General features: G+C 39.7%; 1 protein-coding gene across 5 annotated transcripts in view; it reads left to right on the top strand.

Moving 5' to 3' along the window:
- LOC117582658 (fasciclin-3) overlaps positions 1-2,148 on the top strand; it is an 85,931-nt gene extending 83,783 nt beyond the window's left edge. Inside the window, exons 7-8 of one of the 5 annotated variants that reach the window (XM_034270566.1) lie at positions 971-1,325; positions 1,883-2,148. In XM_034270566.1, coding sequence (XP_034126457.1) covers positions 971-1,325; positions 1,883-2,086 — 559 coding nt within the window. In that variant the 3' untranslated portion in view covers positions 2,087-2,148. Of the gene's footprint in view, positions 1-967; positions 1,326-1,685; positions 1,746-1,882 lie in introns of those variants that run through there. The other 4 variants (XM_034270565.1, XM_034270569.1, XM_034270567.1 and 1 more) reach the window with 4 other exon arrangements.
- Positions 2,149-24,068: the final 21,920 nt, after the last annotated feature.

The raw sequence follows: 24,068 nt of genomic DNA, 5'->3' as shown, positions 1-24,068 counted from the left end.
TTAACAGCAAAGAGGGCTGAAGAAGGGCGGGCATTGGATGCTGGGCTTGGTTTATGCAATTTGAAGGTCAAATTTAGGATAAATGAAGAGCAATTACGTTGGGCAAAGGAGATAAGGTCATACCCGCACCCCTTTGGAATATTCCTAGAAAACCAACCCGCCTTTAGGATAGACAGATACAATAATACTTTTCTTGGTTTTCCCAGAAAATGTCTAGAAACTTTCCAGCAAACTTTGTTTTAGTCTCAAAGTTCAAGAATATAATTTCAATTTTAATAAAAGGCTACGAAAAATTTCTGCCGCTAACACAATTATTTGGTTATAAGGGTTACACGCTTTAACAATTACCAAATAAATATACATACCAGTTCTTATGCCACTAACTACCAGAAAAGAGACAGCTTTAACCCACACACACGACTAACCCCAAAACATACACAAACACACTTTTGGGCCCGCTTTTTGGAGGGTTTATTCAACCCAGTCAAAATGGCAAACTAAAAACCGACTGCACAGCAAAAATGACATATTTTGACACAAAACTAAAGCTGCTGTTACACGATAGGTTTTTCACCGATCAAAGGAAGCATTGGCTTCAAGAAGATACTCGAAAAAGCATCCGTGGAATAAAATACTTCAATGAAATAGCAAAGAAAAAGTTAATTTCAATCGGGTTATCCAGTCGAAATTCCATTATCATGGAAGCATACAAAAATGTTAACCTTCATTGGGAAAATATTGATAAATATTCTTTTAGGTAAAAAATATTTCCAAGCGTTTAATCTTTTGAACCCGTTTTTGAATATAAAATAATTGTCTATGATATTTTGTAAATGTCCTCGGTGAAAATCCTATTGTATAACAGCAGCTTAAGTATCTAAAGAAACCCCACAACACTCTCATGTCACCAAACGAAATCATGAACCCATCCTTCAAAACCACCCAAAAAAAAATCAAAAACAAACAGCAGCGACACCGAAAGCGCTGACATTAAGGCCACCTCAACCGCCACGGCCACAACGGCAGCCACCACAACAATGGGCGGAATGGGAGTCTCGGCCACAGAGGAGTCATCGGCCAACAACAGCAATGAGCAGGAGACACAGGAGCAACAGCAACAGCCACAACAGCAGCAGCAACAGCAGAAGAAGGCCAAGAGTTTGCCAGCCTTTGCGGTGGCCATATTAAAGCGCTTCCATGAGAAGGATGCAAGGAAAAACAAGGACAAGGATGTGGAGACCACGGCAGAAGCGGCCCTGACCCTGGCCAATGAACAGGATACACCGGAGAGCAATGCCATCGATGGCAATGACAATGAACCAAAGGTATAACCACCCCAAGAAATGTCTCAGATTCTTCGACTGTCAAGATCCTTCTTTCTTTCCCTGCCTAAATATTCCTCTCTTTCTGTACTCCTCACCTTTTATTCCTCTCTTTCACTCTCTAATGTGTGCCTGTGTGTGTGTGTGAGCGAGGTGTATCTATAGCTTCAATATCAAAAATATTCCGCTTTCGGCTACGAACAATTACTTTTGTATTAATTTACCTTTTTCCTGTTTTTATGCTCACCAAAAAAAAAATATTTTCTTTGCTATTTTTTCGCTCTCTACGCATGCATAAACTGTAATGTAAAAACTATATATTTGTACAACTTTTTGTATATAAATATTGTACGCAAAATAAAGGCTATAGTTTGGCAGAGCACATCACCAGTATGGACTTTTAAGTAAAAAACCAAAACAAAAATCATAAAAAAATCAAAGGTATTGCAATGAAAACCCTACAAAAAGACTCATATACAAATTTCTGCTTGAAATAATTATCTACAATGAATGGAAACTAATCGATTTTTTGTTTGTTTTACAAAATCTCTTATCCCTAGCAAGACAAACAACTCGTCTATGCTGAACTTGTACTAAAACCAGCGAATGAGACAACAGCAACACCTGCAGCAGCAGCAGCAGCAGCATCTACAGGACCCGCCACAACACCTGGCATCGAGGGAGCTGGTAAAAATTCCACGGAATACGCAGAAATAGTTTATGTGCAAAAGCCCGCAGCAGCCACAGCCGATGGCAAAAAGTAATCTCTAGCCCTAAAAATCTTGCCCCTGGGAGGCTGCAAAAAAAAAACACAACAAATAAACTTCAAGCACAAAAAGCAGCAGCAAAACATGCAACAAATACAACACACAAAAACAGAACCCAATGCAACACATAAACAAACAACATAAGCCACTTTGAAAATAAAAAATTAAAATTAAATATTATGATTATAAAATGAAAATATTACAAGTGGTTTTTCAAAAACTTCTTTGAATGTGTGTGTGTGTACTAAATAAATCTAAAGAAATGTAAAACTAAAAAAAAAAACAAAAAATGCATAAAAAATTAATGAATCTCTGCACAGAAAATCTTGACACAAGACACGCCCTCCTCCCTTCTCAATATATGGTTCCCCACTGCCCACAAATAAATTAAATCAAATTTACAACAAAAAATAACATTTGCAAAAGAAAAAAAACTAAAAATAAATATAAATAAAATTTACATAAATAAAAAAAATATAAAATAGGCAAGAGAAAAGCATTTTGAAAAATCTCAATTATTTACATAAATGTCTCGCATCTAAGCTAAAAGAAATACGTAAATTTAAGGAAAAAAACACACAAATTAAGAAGAAATTATGCAAAGAAATTAAGGAAGAACTCCTAAAAAGAAACCAGTTAATTATTTCTCTGCCACTTTTTTGTTTACAAAATTAACAGCCAGAGCAAAGCATTTAAGCAAAAAATAAAATAACACTTCTGAAATGAAAACATAAATCTCCTGCAAAAGTATTTTTTATTATACATAATTCATGCATTTCTTTGTGTCGATTTTCCATCCATTTTCCATTCAACACACAACCGGCAATTAATGTTATTATTATTTAATGCAATTTACGCAATTATAATTATATATTAATGGATAATTGATTAAGTTAAGTGCATAAATTAATTATGTATTTTCATGATGATGATTGATTTTCGTACTCGAGTATTCTATAAGTTATAATTTGTACTATATTGTAAAGTTAAGCGCGAACCATGAAAACTTTTTTGAATAAAATTCTTTACCAATACGAAAAGAAAAGCGTGCACTCTTTTTTTTTGTACACAAATATGAAGGGTACAAATTTGAACCAGCTGCCGATCTTGCTCAGAATCCCATACTAGTGCCACTTCTTAAGCAAAGAAATTCAGAGGAAGGTGTCAAGATTAAGCAAACGAGAGAAGCGGTGTTAGAAGGAGCATAGCGATGGGAGACTCTAAAAAGGTCGCCAGTAATTGGTAAAATTTATTTTCTAAGAAATCCCTTTGAAAATATTCCTGGAAAAACATTTTCATTTAAGGTAAACTTTTACAGAGACGTTTATTTACTGGAGAAATCAAGTTAGGGACAGTATTTTATATATAGATATTCAGAAATAGCAAATGATATTCTTTGGACCTTTGAATTTTTCCTACGAAAACCCGTACCAAAAATGAAGAATCCATTGCCCAATTGCCCATAAGCCTTTCCATTTTTCCTTCGTTTTTGGTTACTTTTATTTTTCTTTCGACTCAAAAAATGCGTCGCAACATGTGTCTGCAACACTCTTAGCCCCCTACAAACACACACTTTCGTGTTTGTTCGGATAATAATTCTTGAGATATATGTACATACATCTACTAGAGCTAATTAGAATTTTATTTGTTTAATTACCGATAAGGCAGAATGTGTGTCATGCCTTGGAGCATGCCTTGTTATGTCGTTGCCACTGCATTTCCTTCTGAATGTTAAATGAAATGTCCAATTTATGGCACGTAAAATTCATTAGAAGAAAGCAGGAAAACGTTGCTTACACGGGATGCATTTAAGGGACATTTATGGGCAATGTTTGTCAACCAATGCCACTTCCAATTACTCTAAATGATATACAACTTTAGTCTGTAGCTAACTCAAACAAATTCCAGCTAGATATAAAAGTTAAAGACCTCTAAATGCAACTTAACCACGTCTCATTATTCAAGAAATGCAATTTATATATTTAATATATATTTAATACCCAGCGCAAAAAAGGGAAGACGTTTTTTTAGCGCAAAAAACAAGCTTTGCATTTGACTTGACTTTACTGTCTGACTGTGAAATAAGAGCTGGAGAAGCTGGACGAACGAGCTGGAGGAGTATCTGGCTGTGGCTGCTTGTCAGTCAGTCAGTCATCCTCTCTGACTGGAGGACTGCTGTCTGGTTTGGGTACCGCGTGTTCCGTCTCTCCCAACTTTTTCTGACATTTCAATTTATAAAGCTCAAAATCTGCGCGTTACCCGAAGCGTCGCATTTTTACATTAGATCAAAAAAACTGCAGCGTATCTCTCTATTATTTGTTGTTTATACTTTATTTTTTGCTTGTTCTAGGGACAGTAGATATAATTTTTTGTTTTTTTTTTTGTTGTGTGTGCAGAGAGTTTAAAAGTAAAATACAATTTTGCAGATTTATTTTTTGTTGTATGCCAAGGGCTGTACATTAAAATTGACTTGGAGAAGGAGGAAGGAATGCACTTGAAGTAAAAGCGTAGGGTGTTATTTTCAGTGGGGAATACATTGTATTTAATATGGTTCCAATATCAAATTAAACGCAACTGTTTTCCATTCAAACTTCCAATTCAATTTGTTATTCAATTATATGTAACCCGCTTCACCTTGCTTGAGCTTTTCATTGGCTTCTCCACGCTCTATAACTATACATTGGATTTTCAATCACAATTTCCATTTAAGCCCTGGACTTCTGGCAAAATCTCTACTCTGAAATACACTCCAATCCCCATGCTCAGCCCCCTTCATTATGCTTCATTCACCTGGAATCTATCGACCCGACAGCGCGGACAGCAGCCACAAGGCATTTTGTTAATTATGTAATCCGGCTTAGAGTGGGCCGCGCTTCGCATTAATTTCGCTTAATTAGTTTGCCATTTGCAATCGGCCAACTATGCGAACTCCGTGTCCGTATCCGTATAACCTTAGTCGTGTAAATCAGTTCAAAATTCAGCTCAGGTTTCCATCTAGCTTTCCAGTCTAATTGCATATTAATAAACAATGTCCCCGTCATTGATTCAATTACAAAATCCAACGTCTGCACCTGCATGAGGATTTATGGCACATCTATGGTCCGCTAACTAACCCCAAAACGCACACAAAACTTCCTTTGCAGAACTCCTCCAGCAACTCCTGCGAACCCATAAAACTCCTTTATTTCCATAAAACTCGTTTATTCCATATCTGACTTTGAGCAAATTGTAGTTTTCCCTCAATCTGCATACATTTTCCCCACCCGACTATGACAACAACCATAAGTCACAGAAACTTTTCACATTCCTTGGAACAATATTAACAAGAAAGAAAGGGCATCTTTGATGGGGGAGGAAACACGAAGCTTTAGATACCCTTCTACTACGAAAATTCACCCAGCCTGCCACACTGAAAGAGAGAGAGAAAATAGCGAGTGGAACACTTCTTATTCTATTCTAAATATTTCTAAATAAACCATAAATTCCCCGGAACCTCGAATGTTCATCCTTTTTTTGCGGTTCCCAACATCCCAAAACAGCGTGTAGCCCTCTGCAAGAGTGTATTCTCTTTAAGAACAGTTGGTAAAACCACAACAACAGTCATTAGATAAACACACAAGGTGCAAGGAAGGATGCATGGGCGTGAAGCAGCAAGCAATAGCAGTAGGGGATGAAAAGCAGTGCAAACTCAAATAGAAATCAAACAAAAATCCAAAATCAAGAGCCATGCAACTCAAGGAACAACAGACATAGAGAGAAAGGCTGCAATTGAGAGGGCGGCAGATTGGAGTTGAAAATAAACAAATATCTAGAAAAAATATCCAACACGAAAGTGACAGAAGTAGCAGATTTTTCATTACCTGGTAGTTTCCTCAAGTGAAAGGAGTAACAATTGAAAGATTGAAAAGGGATGAGAAATGAAACGAAATTCGACATATGAAAATATATTGTACTATGTCTAAGCGGAAAGGGTACCTGTTATATTTTCCCGTTACTTTTAATTGCTACTATTTAATAAAAGACTGTGAATTAATAGAGTTTTGAACGTAGAATGTGTGCAAGTTGTTCGTAAAAGGTGCTAAAACGGAATGAGAAATGGAACAGCAACATAGGAAGAAGAGAAATAGAACCATGGAACACATGGGTCACTTTGTGGGCACAACTTCTTAGTTTTACAAAATAAGCACTGAACTATACCATGTTATCAACAAATTCCTAATAGAAAACAAGGCATGGGGATTCTCTTCTGTTTTCCACAATTTATGTAATAAAATTAATCCATTATACAATTTTTTCAAATTATTCTCATCAAATGTATCCACTCAAAGTTGCATGTAACACTCCAAAACAATGAATTGAAACCCATGTTTCCCATCTAATTCAATCTTTTCAACCTTCCTCCCCTACCCTAACACTCAACAATTTCCACCCACCATTCATGTTCAAAATCCAATTCAGGCGAAAGCTTCACCTCGAAACAAAAACAGCTGTTCGTTGTCTAACGAGCTTTACCATCCACAAAGCTTGACCTTTGCTGTGCTGAATGAAGGGGCAACATAAAGAGAACAGCGAGCGAAAGAGAGACTTTGTGGATGGTAAGCTCTCGAGCTTTTAAGAGAACTCTACAAGTCGTGTAAATTTAAAAGGCTTGAAGCGAGGAACTTCCCAGCTGAAAGTCCCAGCTGAAAATCTAAACAAAAACTAAAATATTTGGTAAAATTGAGACAAAGATAATCTCTTAAGGCTCTTGGGAGAGAAAGCGCCTTAAGAGCATCATGTTATCGCATGACAGAACTGTGCCACAACAAGCTTTTCCCTGCATGTCCTTTATAATGTGCTACTCTGAGGTGCTTCTACATGTCAGTGTGTGTGTCTGTGTGTGTTCTACTTATTTGCCCGACGTTTTATAAGTAGCAACAGGTCCTGCCTGAAAGAACAAGGCAGGAAAAGGCAGAAAAACCCGATACAATTATGGAAAACTTGCAAACTCAAAGAAAACATAACCCCATGACACCAGGGGTCAGGGAACTCCTGACCATCCCAGGCCATTCCATTCCATGTAAATTAGCCAAAGTTTTCCAGTTGTGTCCAGCGCGAGGGAGAAACAGTTTTTCAAACAACAAAAACCAGAACCCAAAAACCAGAAACCAGAAAACCCCACTGCTGCAATTACGCTTGATTGCCACGAAAATGCGTAAATTAAGACTTGAAAATAAAACAAAATAACAAAGCGGGAAAAGAGAACAAAAGCAAAAAAAGCAGCAAAATGTTGAGAGAAAAATAAAGGAAAGTATAACCAATGAAGCGGTGGGAATGACAAAAAAAATCAACAAAAGTTTGTTTGTGTGGGCGTTCAGTCGCGACGCGTTGGCTCAAAGGGCAACAGGACGCATACTTAATTATATCTCAGAGTTTCATTCTCATCCTCTCCCTTGAAGATATTTTTGCGGTTTTGCAAGCAACATAAATATATATACATTTATGGCAGAGAGACACAATTAATTAAGGTTTTGCCAGGGTAAAATCACACGCAAGTCCATGGTACAACTGTGCAACAAGTCGAAACTTTATCCAGCAGCACTTTTATATGTAAATATAGTGAGAGAGAGAGACACTAAAAGGGAAAAGAAAAAGAAAGGGAAATGTTTTGGAGGGGGGGGTAAGAAAGTAGCAACTAAACTTTTGGCGTTTGGGTTTTAGCACCTGTTTCATCATTCATTCCGAATGAGAGTGTAAATGTGAATGAATGAATGAATGATGTATTTGATTGTTGGTCAAACTTGTTGGTGGTCCAGTCCAAGCCAAGACTTTGAGTGCGTGCCTTTGAGTGGGTAACCACTTATGAATAGAGCAACTTTAACCTTATTTTGTATGCATCAAAAACCTTTAAATATTCAACAGATATTTGAGATATTTGTTGCCTTTCGAGTGAAACCAGAGCCCAACGCCCACTGTCCTCTGCTGCCGTGCCTACGCATTTCATGACACATTAAATATATATCCACCAAAAATATTTTAGCCTCGTCGCCACAGGGGCCACCACCGCATATTTGCGGTGTTTTCACTCTTTTTTTTTGTAGGTATTTTTTTCCAGTGTATTTGGGTGTGTTTTTCGTGATATTAGTCGAGGGCAGGAAAAATTATTTACATTTTTGAGTTTGCAAATATTTATAATGAACTGCTGGTGAGAGCTGTGTACCATGTCCTGCAATCTGCCCTAAAGCTAAATTATGGTTCTCACGAATCTAGATCAACCAAATGGAGTTTACACGCAGAAAAACTAAGGAAAATATTAAAATATCTAGTTCTAACTTTTATGGAAATAATTATAAATAATTTTATAATTTTGGTATGTAATTTTTGCCGTGTCGTGGGTTTCATCATGGCTCGTTATCATTTTTTATGATAATATGTTTTCCGACTTATCGTTTTGATTATCGCATTATCCAGTATTAATCGATATTTAACTCTGATCTATCTCCCAGTGCATCCAAGCGTATTGAGGTCAAAGCTTTTAGTATGTTTTGGGGCTCTGTGGCTATTTTTGTATTGCTATTACCACGTCGACTGACATTCAATTTTCATTCATTCAACTCTTTTGTCTTCCTCTCTCTTTCTACCTCTCTTTCTGTCGTTGCGGCTTTGATGCGGAAATTGAAAACGTTAAGAAAGTCTCGATGGCTGGGAACGTCTGGGAGCTGTTTTGAAATGTGGCAAGACTGCGTCCGGAGCACGTTGGCTAACCATTTTGCTGTTTGTCCCTCATTTAGTTGTTTGTTGATTTCCCGCCCGTTATGCTGATGTTGCTGTTGCTTCTGCTGCTGCTGCCATTATAATTAGGCTCAAATTGTTGCACTTTGCTTTGCATTTTAATTACTCGACGACGAACAACTCGACCGGAGAGGCAGGCGACGGCGGCGGCATCTGGGCATCTTCAGCATCTCGGAAATGTTGCACAATTTAAACGAAAAGCGAAAAGGAAAAGCGAAACGAGGCAACAACATCCAAAAGGGGGAGACCATCCCTAACAAGTTGCTGCCTCGCTGCCTGTCACGGCCCTAGCTGTTCGTCCGTCCGTCCGTCCGTCCGTCCGTCTGTCAGTCGCACAGCCCCTGTGCCCCGTCAGCGTGTAGCATTTCAAGCAAAGTATTTAATTTCCACATCATACACACGGCCGCCCAGGCAAACAATGACGGGGCAGAGAGGAGTGAGATGTGTTCCTGAAATGTGTGCCAAGGCGAAGGCTGCCCCGCTTGCTGTGGGTACGTTCAACTTCAACGAGAAGCAAGGCGAAGGGGCAAAAGAATGTGCAGCATTACGGTGTGCCACGAAAAGAAAAGCGAAAGGTAGCCGGAATGCTGCCACGCAGAAAACTATGCTACACTTATTGTACGGCTGCTGTTGCTGCTTTGGCTCTTTGTTTTTTCGTGGGGTATGTGGAATATTCCAAGGAACTTGGCAGCCTGGAAAATGATTCACAGAAAATAATGAAATAATCAAGAGCACATCTCTACCTGTACAAATTATCGTCAAAATTTAAATTTTTTTTAGAAAATAAAATTCAAAATTAAATGCCTCCACTCGGGGGGATCTGCGCACATTAATGGACAGTCGTAGACATGGCTTGAACGCCCCCGAATGAGGGACACATAGAGAATGTCTCAATATTTCGCTTACAAAAATGTTGAATAAATAACTAAATTTAGATAGACAATTATCCAGGCATCCAGACTAAGTGTCTAGACAGAGCTAAAAATGATATTCAATAGATGAAATATCTCTATTCAACTTTAATGGAATTTTAATTACAGCTAAGGCACTCTGGGAGAGGGCTTGAAATGGTAACTTGTTGTGGTCATTCATTTTAAAAGAGTATCCACACTTTCCCCTGCTCTTTCCATCACATTGTCTTACTCTCACAGCCTCTCTTTCCATCTTTTATTTTTCCGATTTTCCCCAAAGTTTCCTTTAGTTTTCTTCGACTCTTCCTTACCTCTCTCCCTCCCTGATTCATATACTCCTTGCCGCAGCTTCCTTTCGCTTGTATTTCATCCGTTTTATTGGTTTAATTTTGTCACGTTTCGGAGCAGTGAAAAGAGAAAGTGCCGCCAAAGAGAAACAGAGGCAGCAACAGAAGCAGAAGCAAAGCCAGAAACAAAAGGTTGTTGCAAATCATTTCCATTTCGCTTTCTTTCTTGCTTTTTTACTGTTGCTTTTCGGCTGCAGGCAGAGAGCGAGCGAGAGAGAGAGTATCAAAAATATAAATAGCAAAATTTACCATTTTGTGCAGTGACTTTTCGAAAGTTTTCATCCGAAAACAAGTTGAAAAGTTTTATTTTTTACAGGCACTTGAAGAAATATTTTCCTCAATCGTCTGTGAGCCATTAAATCGGCAGTTGGCTTTGGCTTCAGGGCAAATTGGTTGCAAATTCTCAATGCAAGTTTATTTCCAATCAACTTTAACCTTAATGTTTGCTTTAAGTTTCCCGCAAGAACCCCTTAAAGCATTCGAAAATCCTTACATCTGTCGATTATCCCATTTAAGGGTTTCCTTCCTGGCCACTAAATCAGTTATAATTTTCTTCAACTCAAGAGAGTGTGGGAGGGAGACAAAAGAATGTGGGAGTTGGGGGTGGTGGTGTGGTTATACCCGGCATTACATGGGGGTTCAAATGTCGCCGTTGACCCGCTGCCAAGTCAATAAATTCTCATTGCCTAAGCCATAAATCAGCATCATGGTGTCGCTAAGTGTCATTTTTTGTGTGACGTTCCGAGGGCTTTTTACCTGGCCAAAAACAACAAGGGCGTACACCGTACTCTCTCTATGGAGTGGGCGTGGCAGTTGGGGGATCTGCTACTGGCAGCAGCGCGTTATAATTTACACCTGGTGTAAGCCAGCCATGAAGGGAAGAGCAGGACAAAGTGCCTGGTTGCCGCCTGAACCTCAAACTACAACTACAACTGACATTCGACCTTAAAAGAAAAGCAATGGCTACCCAAGGGGGGTGGGGCGGGGGATGTGTTGGAAAAACTCCCAGCAGGAGTAGAATATCTTTGTTGAGGTTGCGGTTCGTTTAGTTTGACGCTTGATATAGTGCCATGGATATATATTTTACTCAAAAGCGAAATTGCTTGATTTGAAAATTGGCAATGCGATGGCTCAATGACAAAAAGGGGGAGAGAGATGTGGAGAGTGTTGGAAAGAGAGATGGATAGGTTGACAGTTAGACAGGGATAGTAATATGCTCCCGTGGAGCGGAAGGGGTAGGGCAGGGCAGTGTGTGGCATTGCATTCTTGATTGATGACACGTTGAACGGCACCCGCCGGAAACCTCAAACAATTGGCATGTGGCACCAAAGTGCACAAAAAGGAAAAGTGTGCCAACAAATTTGATATGTGTGTGTAGGGTTAAACATCAACATGACAAATAATGGGTTAAAAATCCCCACCAACAACCGCTAAAACAAATACCAAAATATGCATTTGCATTGCAGTTTGATCAGCAGGGAGTGCCAAAAGTATTCATAGCTGTTTATTCATAAATAAATTATTTTTTACAATTTCCAGGACCAAAACACGTATAAAATTATATCTACCATCCCCGAGTTAATATAATTCTCCTGCCCATAGAGTTCTCTGGTTGGAAATATCTCAAGTTCAGTTCTCTACAATATAGACACTAATAAAATGTTCCAATTAAACCCCAATGCGATCAATAAAGGACACATAGACAGGCGCACAGTCAACTTAAAGCTCTTTCGCATCGCCCCCAGGCCCTACCCCCTCCCAGGCTATTGAAAGCCCATCTATCTGGGGGCTTCCACGGGGTTGGGTTCCACTCCTCGTCCTCCTGGCAGCTGCGTTGATTGCCGTAACAGCTTTTGAAATTAAGTCGCTGCAAGTTGCTGCCTTGTCGTTGCTAAGGAGGTGGCTGGGTAGGGAGGGGACAAGATGGAATGAGATTCGAGGCAGCTCGAAACGAGGCGCACACACACACAATTGACGCAATTGCAAGGATACTTTGATTTTATTTCATTTGCCGGCAACATCTGAGAGTATGTGTTGTGGGAGGGGTGCTGGTGGTGGCAAAAAATAAAATGCAGGCACCAGAATATCAACCCATAGTGCCACAAAGGGTGCGGGTGGGGAGATGCAGCGAAACAGTTGCCAATAAAAATTGCATTGAAAACGCTTAACCAAGCAGCGTGCATCAAATTGATTTCATGCTACTCCAACGTTGACTGTAGTTTTACAACGTGCATCATCCGCACACACACACACACACACACAGGACGCAGGACACACACAGGACACTGGATCCACGCGAGTAGAGAGCACCAAAAAATATGCCACGCTTCTGTGCTCCCCCCCCCCGTAGAGTCGCACAAAAATATTGTCTGTCAATATTCGAATACCGCACATCCCAATCCACACCATTCGCAGCAGCAGCAGCAGCAGCAGCAGAAGCAGAACCCGCACTCGAACCCAACAATCCACCCCCCACCACCCGGAAAACCCATTGAGAGAACCGAACGAACGGTAACGAAATGTAATTTTTGTTTTCCAATAAAAAGAACAAAAACACAAACGAAAAGTGTGGCATAAAAATAAAGAAAAAATAAACAAAAGAATAAAAGTAATCGCTGCCACGGGGTAAAAAATAAGCTACGAATAGTGTTTGCTCTGGTCATGGTCAGGGGAATCAGTTGCTTGAAAAACTCTTACCTGAAATTCGAGTAGGAAAGTACATTTTCGGTAAGAGAAAACAGCTTGTAGAGAATACTGAAAATTGAATATGTACTGAAGGGATGCCACTGGCTGCAGTTTGCACAGAGAATCGCAGCTGAAAAGTTGCTTCAATTCGTGACTGAAATGTGAGAAAAAGCTCACAAATGTCTATAACTTCTGAGCATTTTTGTAATTGATTTTTGTAGCGGAACTCTTCTTGTAGTAAGAATTTAAAGCTGAAAGCAAGCTGCAGTTCCATTCGAAAATTAAAATCTCACTTCAGGACCTTCAAGTACTGCATTCCATAACAAAATTCCACACTCCATACCCATACCCATACCATTCCATGGCCTTACAAATTAATCTCCAATTGTATAGTAAGGATTCCCCTGTAAAAGGTTTGCCTTTGATATGCTGGATAATCTGCCCAGATATGTGCCACATGAATGCTGAAAAGAAAGCATCGGTTGGGGCAACGTTTCTACGCGTTTTCGCGTATGTTAACGCCTCACACAGAATGGAGAGAGTATTAAAAAGAGCAGAGGGATGGGGAATGGGTGGGAGACAATAAAAAAAGCAAAAGTGGCATGCATGAAAAAGAAAAACGTGCAAAATTTCCGCCGCTGTTTTCGATTTTTACGCTCAATCCCTCAATCAGCGCCACGCACCTACCCGTACAACCACCCACCCAACAGTGTCTCCATTGAGGCATCCATATAGGGACTCAGATATCCTGGCATGAGGATATGGCGCATGCCTTTAAACTTGTTATTTCAAGGATATGCACAGTGTCCTCCCCCGCTACACCAAGAGAGAGGAGAGACGACAGACAGCGCGAAAACCCAAAACTGACAATCGCGTATTCGGCTTTGGCAACAAAATTGTTTCTGGGTAAAGAATGCGAATGAGAATCAGAATTGTGGTGTTGGTGGTGCTGCTGCTGCCAGATTTCTTTATCTGCCATAAGCATCGCAAAACTACATACAAATTCATGTCGAGTCTCATATCTATTCAATTTGCGACTCTCAGCAATTGTTTGGCATGTTTAGCGGCTCACTGAGCAATTTTCAATGCGAACAGAACATGCTCTTGGCCATCCACAGCTCCTCAGAGCGCCAAAGATAGAGCCACAAAGCCAAGCCAAGCCAAAACAGTTGCCAATTGCCATGTGAAAACTGTGCCATTCCTGCCTCGTATCCAAAAACAATAATAAAGGATCAACTGTGCAACAAAAAGAGAGGCACTTAAATATTTATAGAAATAATATTTAATATCTTGAATAAGCCCCGCGCTCGTTTTCATTGACTTTCCCGTTGCTTTTATTATACTTACACAACTGTTTTTGAGCGACAGCTCCCTTTTTTCAGCTCATAAAATTTTACGAATATGACAAAAATAATGCATAGCCAAGTGCTTTGGGTGCAGCGAGTAATGCAGGCACAGCTGGAGACAAAGTGCAGCTGGCTTTAGACACACTTTTGTGTGGGATTTTTAGTAATGATTCAATTGGGGGAAAAAATAATATAACTAATAGTGGAGAGTAGTACTTAAGTTCATTTAAATAATTGTCATACATGAGTGTATTTTATCATGAAAGAAAATCTGACAGTGTTTGTGCAATTCAATCAGAATTTATGGTTGATAAGCCATCGTAAAAATATAAACATTTTCTATGTGTTTATGGTATAATATCATTAAATAAAAAAGTAGAAGTAGTTGAAGTTTAAATTCTCAATAACTTGTAATTTAAACGATTTTTCCCCTGCGACAATTTAATTTCTGAGGCAAAAAACCTTATCTTCCCAGTCCTAAAACATTTCCCGAGCCTGAAAAATATTTTGAAAACGCAACAAAAATGTCAATTGCATCTAGTGTCATGGATCGCTTGGGTCGCGACGTAGCGAGAATTGAATAATATATGCTATAATAATAAAAACTAACACCAGCAGCAAAAGCAATAGCAAACGCAACATCAAAGGTACCGAACCCCTGATGGCAGTTGGCTGTTGCAGTTTCAGTACGATTGTGGGTGCAGCAAGGAAAATAAAAATAAAAATGCAACAGAAAATGGAGAAAATAGGCAGAGACGGTAGAAATATATGTAGAAAATATATATTTACAGTGTTTATTGTTGTGCTTCGTGGAGCGCAAATACTCGTACATTTCGTATGCAAATATCAAATGTGAATCCGCATAAAGCGGGGCAGCGGGGCAGTAGTGGCATGCGGCTCTGCCCCATAAAGCATGCATGAAAAAATGTCAGTGAAAGTGTGGCAAAGGTCCCAAGAAAAACCAATAGATGGGTCAGTATTATAGCGAAATTTAGAGTAGAAATCAAAAACTGGGAATGTTCATTCAGAGAGGAGACAACTTTTATTGTGGTGCCTGGGGTCTTTGGGTCTCGCTGGCTAATTGCTGCCATTCACTGGGGAACGCAGACTCCCAGTTGCCAAACTTCGATCCTTGTGTCGTGCCTTTTCTGTGTGTTAATTCCGTGCACGTGTTGGAGCTCATCCTTTAGAGCTCTAGTCATATCCCAACCGAAAGAGAGACCCTTCATTGGCACACCCGCTAGCCTCCAGTCACAAGTTGTTAAAAACTAATCAATCTTTCAAACTTGACTAAAGGTTTTGCCTCCTGCTTTGACTGACTTTGACGGGACGAGGCTGCCACCCATTCACCCCACCTACTTCTAACTCCTCCCCGCCTGCACTCTCCTCTCTGTTTGGGTGTGTGTTTCAGTAGTCGCGTTTTTGCTTCCTTTTTTATTCTCTTTTTGTTGTTGTTGTTGTGTTGCTGCTAGTTTGGCCTTAAATCAAATTCTCATAGAGAGTGAGAAGAGGTCTCGTCTCTCTCTCTGCCAGTGTATGTGTCAGTGGTGCTTTATGGAATGCTGTTGTTGCTGCTGCTGTTGGCATTGACACTTCAGCACAGAACCCTCATGCACACACACAGCACATAAAGGACACAGGCGTGGAGCCATCCTTCGATTAGCCATCGATGGCCAGAACCAATTTGTGGTTGATTTCTCTGAAGGTTAGCACTGGCTCGGACTCTGGATTGTGCACTTGGTTTGGTTTGGTTTGGTTTGGTTTGGGTCTGCTGCTGCTGCTGCTGCTTCTGCTCCTCTGTGGCTTGATTGATGCGTGGGGCATGTATATGAGGGGTACGGGGGAGTGAATCGTGAAAATGTGTGTTCACCTGTCATTGCCAAATGGTTTTCCATTCCATTCAGAGCTTAAGCCAGTAATTGCCGAATAATTTGTGAAGTTACTTTTAAATGTTTTCCAATAAACGACAAGAACAGAAAGGTGGAAGGAAACCCTGCTTCATTTTACGATTTTTTTATATATTTTAGAACACAGATGCATAGAAAACAAAAAATTGCATTATAATAAATGTATTTTATGACACATTTTTTTTAACAAAAATTAACAAATTTTTAAGTTAAAAAACATGTAGGGTACAACGATTTTTTATTTATTTTGTATTTAAATAGTTGCAAATATTTCAAAAATTATTTTGTTTTTAAAAAATTAAATATTTTTTTTTTCGAGTTTTTGTTGTTTCAAGCAAAAATATATTTAAATAATTTGTAGCCGTTTTTCATAGGTTTTTTATAGAAATTAAGATTCTAACGATTCCTAATTTAAACTCCAACTTTTCGATTAAAGAGCATCATCCCAATAAAGTTTCCTCTCCATCCTCCCCATTTAGATGATTCAACTAATTTGGTTAAGTTTGCATTAACTTCACTTGCAACTGGGGCAACAACTCCCAACAAGCATCACGTGGCATTCAAGTAATTGGAAAAAAAAATTAAAAAGGAAAGATAAGGGAAGTGATACTCTCATAGTCAGAGCAGAGGCCCAGTCCAAGGAGCAGGATTCTAATTAAATTCGCGCTCTCGCACTTTCATTTAAGCAAATTTACAATGTGGGTGGGCAGCGGCGCGGCTTCCCGCCCAGCAAGTAGCACAGGGAAACCTGCAAGAGGCGGCCAGAGGGGGAGGTCCAAAGTTGAAGGCAACATTAATTGCAAATCCACAGAGGAAAAGAGAAAGCAGAGAGAGCGAGCGACCGAGTGAGCGAGAGATGAAGTCCTAGGCCTTGTCAACGAGGTGGGTCCTCTGCCTAGGCGCATCCTTGACCCGTTTCTCTTTGGGCCGCAATGCCGCAATATTAAAATGACTTTTTCTTACTTCATTTCATTGCATTTCATGAACAATTTAAGCCAATTGTGCGCCACACAGAGAACCCCCCAGACCCGAGACACTGAACTCGAGTCGACTCGGGGACTCGAGACTAGAGAACTCGAGTGTCCTTGCATACACAGGGCCTTATAAATTAATTTGGGAAAAACGGTTTACTGCAGCCAGAAACAACAACAGCTAAAGCGCAAAAGTTTCCTTGTCTTTGCATTTTGGCTCTAAAATTAAATAAATAACTTTAAGTGGCTTTCCCATGCAAATGAAATCATGAAAAGGCATTGAAAGGGCACTGAAAAAGAGCAAAAGGAGCAGAACAGCACAGCACAGAATATAACAGAAGAAGAACAAAAGCTAAAACTTGAATTGATTTTAATTAAATTATAATCGTTATTGAATCATATTCAGGTTCTTGTTTTGCTACTCATGTGTCTGGCATAAATATTAATACCCTGTTGAGTGCTGGAGTGCAGAAGTGTAGCTTATGAAGGAGCTTATGTATCAGTGTGTGAGAGGAAAAGAAACAATCTCAGAGGAATATAAGAAAAAATTAAGGGAAGGGAGCAAAATCTAAGCTGCATTGAGTGCTCGATATACCTTTAGGAATGCTAAATGAAATATCTAAACGATGACTTCTTATTTATAGATTATTTTCAAACCAAATTCATATGAAACTCTACAAATTCTGCAAAGGTTTTCATGTAAATCCTAGAGTTCTGTTCCAAACGGATAAGAATTTGAAGCATATCCACACCCCAAGTTCAAATCAAAATTGTACTAATTTTCCCTGGAAGAAATCCGATTATCAGGTATGGCCATAGTCTTCATAACGAAATATCTATTTGCATTACAGCCCCACAATCCCACGCTTTGTCTGCCTGTCGCGCACACACACGCACATATTTGAATGAACACATACATATTTTTAATTAAATTTGAGGCAGTCAGGCAGGCGGCATCTTTCGTGCAACTTAACACGAAATCTTATTTACACGCCAACCGCAATTTAATGTAGCATACATTAGAGCGCTCCAAGGCGGCCGGCGTCGGCGGCGGCAACCTTTTTATTTACGACTTCAATAACATGAAACGCAACTCGCGCTCGCGCCTACGCATGGAAAGGGGCGTGGACACAGCCGTAGAGCAGTACATACTCATGTATATATTTGTTAGAAGAGAACGCGTCAAAAAGTTATTAAAATGTGCCCACGCCCGGCCCAGTCCTGCCCCCCTACACTTTCCCACTGCCGAGCGCGAGTGTCTGGGACTTATTTATTGGGGTTCCGCTCGCGACAGGTGGTTGCCACCACCACCACCACAGACTGGCTTGCCACATGCTGTAAGTGCTTGAGGTGCTGTGGCGGTGGTGGAACTGGTAACCTCAGAGGCAGATTGCAGCCAGAGGGCCTTGAGTGTTGATTTTGTTTTTCAACAAATTATGATATTCATGCGAGTATATTTATCTGGAAGTATTTTTTAAGGGGAGTTTGAATGTTGGAAATATTTAAAAGAATTTATCAGAGAATAATATAAAAATACCAGTACCTCAAAAACATTCGAAATAATGCCGAAAACTATCAGAAAAACATGACAACATTTTGCACAGTCTTCTAAATTGTTGTATTCTTTCGAGTTCCAATCCCATTTTAAACTCAAGTCATAAAATAAACCAGAAAATCTTCCACTCCCCAAAAAATAAGCAAATATTTCCAAACAATTTCAAACATGATTAAGTTTCTGCAAAACTCCCAAGAAATCCAGCAACAACGACCAGTAAAATGCAGCTGCTATCGTTGCACCTGCAACTACAATTTGGACTTTCTATTGACCTCAACCCTGGCTTCTGACTTTAGGCGACGTGACACACAAAAAGATATTTGCCCAGCACTTGCAGCTAACCCAAAAATAACATGCAGGCACGCACACAGACACAGAGAGAGAATCTTCGTATGGGAATGCCATTGGAGTTGGCTTTTCAATTCCCAAGAAAAACTTTGTACCAGAAGTCTCTTTCGACCATTCGTTCCCATTGTTGACTACTTTTATATAATAATTCGTATTTCAAGCAAACCAGAAAAAGAGCACGAGAGCGAGAATTAAAATAAACATCACAAGTCCTGTAAAATATATAAAGTTTATACGAAAGTCAAGAGAGTTCTGCTGCTGCTTCTGGCGATGTTGCTGCTGCTGCTGAATTTTCTCGAAAAAAGAATTTGAATATTTATAAAGATTTTTGCATTTTGGCAGAGAGTAGAAAAGTATTTTCTTCATTGAAAAATTGTTTATTTGGCCTGAAAGTCGAACCCAGAGGCAGACGCCGAAGCCAGAGATCGTCGGTGAACAACAAGGGGCTGCCGGGGTCGAGTGGTGACTCCAAACAAAAAACTTTTCCCTAAGTCATGCAAATGCAACTTTCGAGTTGTATTAAAAACTTCAACCTCTCTCTCCCTCTCCTACCTCAACTATTTTCTGTGCGAGTGTGTTTGTTGCCTCCGAAGAAAGTTTGAGCCAACATTATGCGTCCAAGCGTTGCAAGTCTATTAAAAATTACTTGTACATTTTCCACCAAAAGAGTTTGAATAAACACCAAAGTTTTTGCAGTCACTCCACAGTTTAATGTTTTTTGAGCTTTTAAGACGAGGGTTTTAGAGCCTTTGAATGTGTGTTTTCTTTTTTAGGGGGACACAGCTCCCCCACAACCATCTGTGGCAATCTGTCATCGGTGGAACTCCATCAATGTTTGAAAGGTATCAAACGTTTTATGGCCCAGGGTAAGATAAAATCTGAACATTATTTTGATATCTACATGGGAAAAGGGGGTTTAAAATTCAAGTTTTTATACATACGCAGGTTGGGAAGGCCACTGATAATCGTGAGAGTTCATTGGGTAAATAGATAAACGCCAACCAGCAGCTGAAAAAGATAAAGAAATTAGTTTAGGGTATTTTAGGTAAAGATTTAAACGAAGATCTTAAAACCATTAAGGTTGGGAAGCGACTGTGAGCGAGTTCACAGCCCAAAACTGTTGCATACTTTTGGGGGCACAAATCATTATGAATAAAAATGTAGGTTTGAGAACCATTTTCAATACGAGAAACCAGCTCCTGATCTGTAAAAAATGGGTCCTATTTCTTTTAAAATAAAATACATCTTTTTTACTTGACACCAATTTACAAATCAATTCAATACCATAAGAAGGGCTTATCCATTGCACGTAAATATTTTTAAATTCTGAAAATGTAGAGCAAGTAAATGTTTGAAATCTATTTATAGAGGCGAAATTCATAGAAACTAACTATCAAATATGGCACGAGCCGTACGCCACTTTCAATTAAAATAAACCATGGCTGGTACATCAATCCAACACACCCCTCACGGCTCCTTTGCTTTACTTTTATGCTGCCTCCCCCTGCATCAAACAAACACACAACAAACAAAGCGCGTCAAAAAGCAACAAATGCGTTTAATCAAACATGCAACACGAAAGACCTGAAAACAGAAAAATGGGTTGGCATCAAAGACCAGAAGGAGGACTAGGAGGCGTGTCGATGCAAGGTAGATGTTAAAAAAGTGGCGAAGAAATGACAGCAAGTTGAAGAGCCACTGGTAGACTTTGGCGAGTGAAAAAATTCACATAAAATCCATACCTTATTTTTTGAATACTTTGGCATCAAATCTAGTTGCCCCAGAGCCAAAGAAGCGTTCCCCCTTGCTCCAAATAGTCGTAGAATGCAAAAACTGGGCGCATAAAATGCAGAAAAATCGAAAAATCAACAAACAGGCCCTGGACCTGGGCAACGTATCGCACCCGTGCAAATATTTGTCAACTGTAATGAACATTTCTCATATTTTCACCTGCACTTCTCTTAGAATTCTTTACCCCCACCTAACCTCAGTGCTTTTCATAGACCATTTTCTTTTCACATTCTAAAATTGGACTCGAAGGAGAGCTCCCCCTGTGCTCCCTTTGCCACATGCCTCATAAATGGAAATGTAATACAACACATGTTGCTGCCCCGCAGGCATGTTCCTGTGCCTCATTGCTGTCTGCGTGTGCTTGTCCTGTGCCACGTGTAGACATTTCATCCATCCATCTATGCAGTCCCAGTCCCAGGACCCACTCCCTGCTATCACTTAACAACACAAATCGGTGCGAAATACGTTGCCAGATTCTAATTTATTTTCAATTTAAAAAAGGTAAATGTTCCGACAAGCAGCGAGAGAAGGAGAAGCAGGAGTACAATCATCTACAATCGACATCCAACCAACAAGCAATTGCCCTGAGGAAAACTATTTGCAGCAGCAGGTAAGAGCAGGGAAAGGCAGCTGAGAGCAGGGAGAGCGATAGAGAGCTGTGCAAAAAATGTGACACAAAGCAAATGTTTGTGTGAAAAGCAAGAGGCCTTCAAGCAAATATCAGCCAAAGGCCGAGCACAGAATGGGAGCACAGCAGACATTTGAAGAAGAGCTCTGCAAATTGTTTCGTAAAATTAAAAGCTCTTTTCGACAACATTTAACCAAGACAGTAGGAAAGCCAGCCATTCAATCACTAACTTTAGAGGAGATTTTACACAGGCTGCCGAGCAGTTTCGTAGGCTGCAGTTTGAGATGCACTTTGCTGGTGCTTTCAGATATTTCATTCGATTTGGCAATGAATGGGGAACGTGCATTCTGCTGCTGCTGGATATGCGTCTATCAGATACTCGTAGCTCGAGTTTCTGGAAAGCTTTAAACATTTTATTTAAAATTCCTGCTTCAGCGTCAGGTGTGGATATATTATGCCAAAAGAAAGGAGCAAAAGTAAGGCATTGTAGGCATTTGAAGCGTACCAGAAATAAATCCTACTAGTATTTGGATCTAAGAGGTTATTTTTGGATTTAACTAAGCCACGCTGTAAGAGAGAGACTGAGAAAAAGAGAGCGAGGGAAATTACAGGAGAGTTTAAATATATTCTTAACACGATATTCGACCCAAAAAAAAAACCTTTACCCTTGGAACATTTTTATAATTCAGTTAAAAAAACCCTTTGGGTTATTTGTAAGAATATTTTATAGAATTCTGGGAATCCCAAAGACTTTGGATAAAGAAACGAAACCTTTTTGACTGCCATCTTCCAGTTTCTCTCGAAATACATTAAGATACAAAGCAATCTTTTTGCCTGAATTATAATCCATTTGCCAAAGTGAACAGGAAACGAGAGTGTCGCAACATTTCATTGGCTGCCACACACACACAACTCACGTATTTCACCTGCCTGCCACTTTCGGCAGCGTTTTGCTTCCCGAAAACTGGTTTTAAAGCCCCCGGAGAGAATGAACACTGACGGGACGACAGAAACAGCAGCAGCAGCACAACATTGAAGTAAAAACGACCTCAACACGCTGCGCGGCGGCTTTCTGCTTATCAGAACAACAACAGCTGCGTCCAACAAACACACAAACACACACACACAGATGCACAGGCAGAGGCAGAGGTATTCAGTGCTGACGGCTGCCTGCTCCTTCTGTCTGTGTTACATTTTCTATTGCAAAAGGCGCGAGTGAGCGACTCCTAAAACACGCCCCACGCCCCCACACAGCCAACAGCCATTTTATTATTATGTGCAAACTTTTTCAAGCGCAACACAACGGGAAAAAAAGATACAAACAAGAGTTGAAGCCGGAATTCTTCGAAGATTGGAATACCCTGAAAGATCGAATAGGGAAATTTCGTTCATATAATTTACAATTTTGTGGGGATATATGGGATTATCTTTCGAAAAAGAACCCCAATTTGTGTCTGTTCAGATATAGTTTATGGGAGATAATAAAAGCTCAGGGTGTTCGTCTTTGATGTGAGGGTGAGATCTATTTGAATGAGATGTTTCATCCATTTTGATCCATTCTGATCAGAAAATGTTCGCTCTAAAAAATCAAAACCACTCTTGAGTTCATTCCTCTGCTAAAACCCCGTATACCATCCCTTCCAGGTGCACAGCAAACATCAAGAAAAAATAAATAAAAATAATAAAAAAAAGAATCCTGTGAAAACTGAAAATACGAGAGAGGAAAAAGCATTGGCTCATTTATAACAGCAAGCGGGAAGAAACATAGAACTAAAGACACACAGAGAGCGTGGGAGAGAGAGGGAGATAGGTCGAGCAAATGCCAGAGAGAATGAGACAGAGTGACAACGACACTTGATGCATGATGACAGCAGCAGGGTAATAATGACAGCGACAACGACGACGACGACAGCACTGAAGGCGACAACGCACACCAGAGATCCCTGCAGTTGGTGGCAAAAGCCAACCTTCCCCCGAAAGATGGAGTATGCCGTGGAAAAGGTGAACATTTTCAAAGATGCATTTTGCATGCAAATGTTTTTGCAATGTCAAATGCCAGATAGAAATGACTTTCAGAGAGAGAGAGAGAGAGAAAGACAGAGAGGCTGTAAGGCAAGGCAACATTCCACAAGCTGCCGCCGACACCCCCTCAAACCCGCATTGACCACCATCCGTATACGTCGTTATAGCCGTAGCCTCCAATTCAGCTACAAAGAAAAACTTAGCCAGAAATTAATTTTCCTTTTAAGCAATTTTTGGCGATAAGATATGGAAAACTTAACAAAGGGAAAACTTTCCTGACGAAGACTTCATTCAAAATAAAGGAAAAAAAGATATGTACATACACTGAGAAAAACCCGTATAAAAAACGCCTAAAAATGAAAAGAAACCTTATAGCGATGCAAGGCACACGTTTTTCTCGCTATCTCTTCCAGTGTGGCTTAGCCGTTCCAGTTAAATTTTTGCCATAAGTTGAAAGTATTCGATTTAAATTCATTTCATATTTTATTTCAATATCATTCTATTTATTTTTAGTTTTTAAAAAATTCCAATAATTTTACTATTAAATTTTTCTCTGCGTGTAGCCACTACACTGTCCTTATTGATGGATTGTTATGTGTGCACTTCAGCCTCGACTTCTGTCTTAGTTTCAACACAACTATTAGTTGAAAGTTTTGAGCAAATTTAGATTGATCTGGGAGCCATGAGACGAGAACAG

The sequence above is a fragment of the Drosophila guanche genome, unplaced genomic scaffold (genome assembly GCF_900245975.1).
Source record: "Drosophila guanche unplaced genomic scaffold, DGUA_6, whole genome shotgun sequence".
In the NCBI taxonomy this organism is placed as follows: domain Eukaryota; kingdom Metazoa; phylum Arthropoda; class Insecta; order Diptera; family Drosophilidae; genus Drosophila; species Drosophila guanche.
This window is presented reverse-complemented; position numbering and strand designations above follow the sequence as displayed.